Below are 4,931 nucleotides of genomic sequence, written 5' to 3' on the forward strand. Positions count from 1 at the left end.
TGCATCTGGTTTTTAAATAGAGAACCCCCAGGGAAGACATGATTCATGACTTTGCAAACAAAGCCAGTGTCTAATTGGTCCGCTCTCTTCCGGAGGGGGGACAAACTTTGAGTTTAAAATCTTAGACCAAAAAACAAAGCTTCGCTCTAACTCTCTTAACTCTCTCTAGACGCTCTCTCGGCTTCTCTCTTCTCTCTGCTCTCTAGCTCAGAGTTCGTTCAAAATGTTCTGATACAGAAGACCTCTCAACAAGTGCAGAACAAAGACGGAGACGGCAGACGATGGTTATAGTAATCATGTAACGTTAACAGACGAGTAGATCAACCCAAATTAAGATCAGATGGGTTAGATTCATTTCCAGTCATCTAGCTCCTTTCCGTATCTCATTTTCTTTCTTTCTTTTGTGTTATTCTTCTTTTCCGATTGAAAGTCTCGGTTTTAAGTTAAGTTTTGCTGCAAAGTTTCGGTCCACGATTCATGGCTGCAACGCACGCTTTCAACTTCAAAGACTTTTCAACCATCCGACATCAACGCCACAGACATTTATCCAAGCACGAGGAGGCCAGCCAACGAACGGACCGGGAAAACCCCTTTTCACCAAAGGGAATCCCCAAAAGCAAAGACCAGCAAGTATACCTCCAGACTAAAACTGAACTGGTGTAGGCTACTGATATAAATTTAATAACCTGTCTAAGAAACGATAGAAGGGTTAAATTAATGATTTAAGGTTCGTTCCAGGTCATGCCTTATAAGTGCAGAAACTTGTGATTTCATCATCTCACTCTTAAACTCACTCTTAAAACTTAATCTTTCCTTACTCTTTTTCCTTCTGCAACTCGTATGAATGTGTGTGTGTGTGTTTGTGTTAGATATTAGCTTTTATGTTAGTATATAATCAATAAAGTATTGTTTGTATTTGAACAAAGAGATTACTTGTGTAAATTTGCTTAATACATTTTATTGTCTTGAACTTCGATCTAAGCTACCGATGCTTTTACCCGTGATTATTTCTTAGTTTATTGTTAGCTGGGGATTAATTCTTTCTTGGCCAGGAAGATATTATATTTCCTAGAGTTAATAACTGTTTATGCTTTCTGTTCATGGGATGAACTGATGGACTAATCATACAATTGATTCTGCTACAGTAAATTCTGAAAATAATTAAAAATAATTAAAATATTAATTATTGATCATAATCCGTTATGAATAATAATTAATTATATTTATACGTGGGCGTATAAACGCTGCAGTGAAGTCGAAGCACCCTTGTGAAGTCGATTGGATGAACGGTTCCCGAAATAATCAAAATGCAAACAGACAGACAGAGAGACACATTCCTGCCTTTAGAGAGAAGAATATATTCTGCCCCTCTCTCCGAAACTCAAAAAATGGTATTCGGACCAGCCCTCGTTTCTGCCTCATTAAACAGCTGTGCTATACATTTAAAAAATGTCTCAATTTTATAGTAGGATTTAAAAATAATATGAAACACACAACCATGAATGTTGAAAATATTTTACAATATTTATTGGGGGGGAAAAAACTATTCATACAACGTAACTTTTTTTTTATTAATAAGATAGTTGATGAAAATGCTTGCATAATGACTAAACATTTACTCTTGAGTGAGCTAACAAAAACTTGGTCCCAACAGGGCCTTTAATGTCAATGTGTTGAACAAGTCTGCTGGCTCCAGATATGCATTAAACAGACAGACGTGAACAGAGTTTCAATCAAACTCTCAGCTTAAAGCAAAAGTGTTTTGAGAGGGAGAGAGAACAGGGGGCAGCTGACAGCACTGCAAGGGTAACAAGCTTACTAACACCCCTCACAGTGTTGTCAGCTGCACCCCGTTCCTCTCAGCCCAAGGGTCAACCTCATGACACTTTGCCTCATACACCAGGCGGTGCATCTCAAACTTGAGATCCTGCCTTGTTCTTAAAGGCAGGGTTCTAAAGTCTTCCTGCAGGCTTTAAAAAAAAATAGCTATCACTATCGTCAGGAGGAGGGGGAGGAGGAGGAGAAGGGCTGGGGACAGGTCCCGGTCTGTTGCTCACAGCCTCCAATACTGTGATCAGTCTCTCCTCAAAGTCAGAGGTGTGGGGCCTCTTCCTTCTCGGGGCGGGCTGGCTTGCTCTCTGCACTGGTGTGTTGTCTGATGCCTGCTCTTGTGCCTGAAGCTCTGGTGCCTGCTCTTGTGCCTGAAGTTCTGGTGCCTGCTCTTGTGCCTGAAGCTCTGGCGTCTGCTCTGGTGCCTGACTGTGCCCGGCCATGGCATTATCACTGTCCTCTGGCCACTGTCCACTGTCATCTAGGGCTTCCCCTCCCCCCATATTACTGGACGTTGGCCGGTCCTCCATGAAAGGATTGAGGAAGCCCATGACCGCACTGTACCGCCATGGCTGGGCACTGCTTGCACCCGCGAGATGTCCTCCTTCCCCACGGTGTCTGTCACATTCTTGAACTACATTCCCCACGATCCTTGTCTCATCATTGCACTCAGCTGTCCCTTTTCACTCATCATTGCACGCAGCTGTTTCCAATTACATTGTTTAGTTCTGTGTATAAATACCTTGTCTGTTTTAGTCCTTGTCACGGAGTCATTGTGGTATGTCACTTACACTTCTTGAAGTCTGTTTCCTGGTTTGAGTTTGTTTTGTTCCTTGTTTGTTTATTTTGTTATTTGACCCCTGCATGGATGACGACGAATTGGATTGCCCTACAAATAAAAGTGTTGTATTTGGATCCACCTGTTTCTCTCCCTTTCCTTGGTGTGTGGAACGTGACAGAATGACTCCGTCATACAATGGATCCAGCAACATGAACATTTTGCAGGGCCTTGCTTTATGGGCCCGCCAGATCGAAGAGGCCATGGTGCTGAATTCCCCTAAGCACCCTTCGCCGTTGATTCCGTCCAGCTCAGAACCTGCACGTTACCATCGGAAACAGAGGAGGAGAAGGAAGACCTCCTCCGTGACTGTTCCGGTGGTCCCGAGTCCGGTGGTCCCGAGTCCGGTGGTCCCAGTTTCGGTGGTCCCGAGTCCGGTGGTCCCGAGTCCGGTGGTCCCGGGTTCGGTGGTCTCGAGTCCGGTGGTCCGGAGGCGGAGGAGGAGGAGGAAGACTTCCTGCCTCCCCAATGGCCCGGAGGCCGTCCCCTCCGAGCAGCCCGCTGTCGTCCCGGAGGCCGTTCGTTCCCTCCGAGCAGCCCGCTGTCGTCCCGGAGGCCGTCCCCTCCGAGCAGCCCGCTGTCATCCCTGAGATCGTCTCGGAATCGCCCACCATCAGTCCTGCCACGGCCAAGAGAGTGGTCTTCCTTTTTAATGCAGTGGCGGTACTGCAGGCGTGGAGGAAGCACGGGATGTCTGCCGATCCAGAGACTGTTCCTGAGCCTGTGTCTTCGGACAAGAGGGCCGCCGCCGAGCCTGTTCACGTCACGTCTGCCGAGCCTGTGTCTTCCGACAAGATGGCCGCCACAGAGACTGTTCACATCACGTCTGCCGAGCCTGTGTCTTCTGACAGGATGGTCGCTGCCGAGCTTGTTCACGTCACGCCTGCCGAGCCAGTGTCTTCGGACAAGATGGCCGCCGCCGAGACTGTTCACGTCACGTCTGCCGAGCCTGTGTCTTCGGACAAGATGGCCGCCACAGAGACTGTTCACGTCACGTCTGCCGAGCATGTGTCTTCGGACAAGATGGCCGCCGCCGAGCCGGTGTCTGTTCCGGAGCCGGTGGTGTCTGTTCCTGAGCCGGTGGTGTCTGTTCCTGAGCCGGTGGTGTCTGTTCCTGAGCCGGTGGTGTCTGTTTCGGAGCCGGTGGTGTCGGTTCTAGTTCCGGAGCCGGTGGTGTCGGTTCCAGTTCCTGAGCCGGTGATGTCGGTTCCAGTTCCTGAGCCGGTGGTGTCTGTTCCTGTGCCTGAGCCGGTGTCTGTTCCAGTGCCGTGGCCGCCCGAGGGGTCGTCTCCGCCGTGGCCGCCCGAGGGAAAGTCTCCGCCCTGGCCGCCAGATGGACTGTTCACTCTGCCCTGGCCGCCTGGGGGAAAGTCTCCACCCTGGCCGCCAGATGGACTGTTCGCTCTGCCCTGGTCGCTCAAGGGAAAGTCTCCACCCTGGCCGCCCGATGAACTGGCCGCTCCGCCCTGGCCGCCTGAGGGAGAGTCTCCGCCCTGGCCGCCCGATGAACTGTCGTCTCCGTTCTGGCTGCCAGATGGACTGTCACTCCCTGTCCCCATTTCCCTCCATGGACCTGGCCCCCCATCCCTCCCCCTGATCCTCCACCAGTCCACCTCCCGCCTGGACTCTTGTTTTGGTTATCGCGTCTGGTAGCCGCTCCGTAGAGGGGGGGTTATGTCACAGTGTCTGGTTTGTGTTCCCTGGGTCACCACTAGATGTCCTCCTTCCCCACGGTGTCTGTCACATTCTTGAACTACATTCCCCACGATCCTTGTCTCATCATTGCACTCAGCTGTCCCTTTTCACTCATCATTGCACGCAGCTGTTTCCAATTACATTGTTTAGTTCTGTGTATAAATACCTTGTCTGTTTTAGTCCTTGTCACGGAGTCATTGTGGTATGTCACTTACACTTCTTGAAGTCTGTTTCCTGGTTTGAGTTTGTTTTGTTCCTTGTTTGTTTATTTTGTTATTGGACTGCTAACATGGATTTTGACCCCTGCATGGATGACGACGAACTGGATTGCCCTACAAATAAAAGTGTTGTATTTGGATCCACCTGTTTCTCTCCCTTTCCTTGGTGTGTGGAACGTGACACTATCATGGATTCGTACATCGCGATATCGATGCTTAAACGATACATCGTGCAGCCCTACTGGCAAGACAGAGACAAATTTGAGAATCTATCAGTAGTTTACTAGTTAAAAATATTATAAATCATCAGCACGCACTTCACAAACTCACCAGAGACACCAACTATACCA

General features: G+C 48.8%; 1 protein-coding gene across 6 annotated transcripts; it reads left to right on the plus strand.

Annotated features, from left to right (window-relative positions):
* The first annotated feature begins 2,529 nt into the window (after window positions 1-2,529).
* On the plus strand, window positions 2,530-4,719 carry LOC309493570 (uncharacterized protein). 6 transcript variants are annotated; one of them, XM_082162701.1, is made up of 3 exons: window positions 2,530-3,045; window positions 3,111-3,790; window positions 3,890-4,719. In XM_082162701.1, exons 2-3 carry the CDS (start codon window positions 3,137-3,139, stop codon window positions 4,319-4,321), a joined length of 1,086 nt encoding a protein of 361 aa, XP_082018827.1. In that variant the 5' UTR covers window positions 2,530-3,045; window positions 3,111-3,136; the 3' UTR covers window positions 4,322-4,719. The 6 variants fall into 6 exon arrangements, with proteins under 6 accessions (XP_082018827.1, XP_082018828.1, XP_082018826.1 ...); XM_082162702.1 differs by having other exon boundaries at window positions 2,530-2,995; window positions 3,026-3,790; XM_082162700.1 differs by having other exon boundaries at window positions 2,530-3,790.
* Window positions 4,720-4,931: the final 212 nt, after the last annotated feature.

Source organism: Leuciscus leuciscus (genome assembly GCF_965113295.1).
Source record: "Leuciscus leuciscus genome assembly, chromosome: 3".
Lineage (NCBI taxonomy): Eukaryota > Metazoa > Chordata > Actinopteri > Cypriniformes > Leuciscidae > Leuciscus > Leuciscus leuciscus.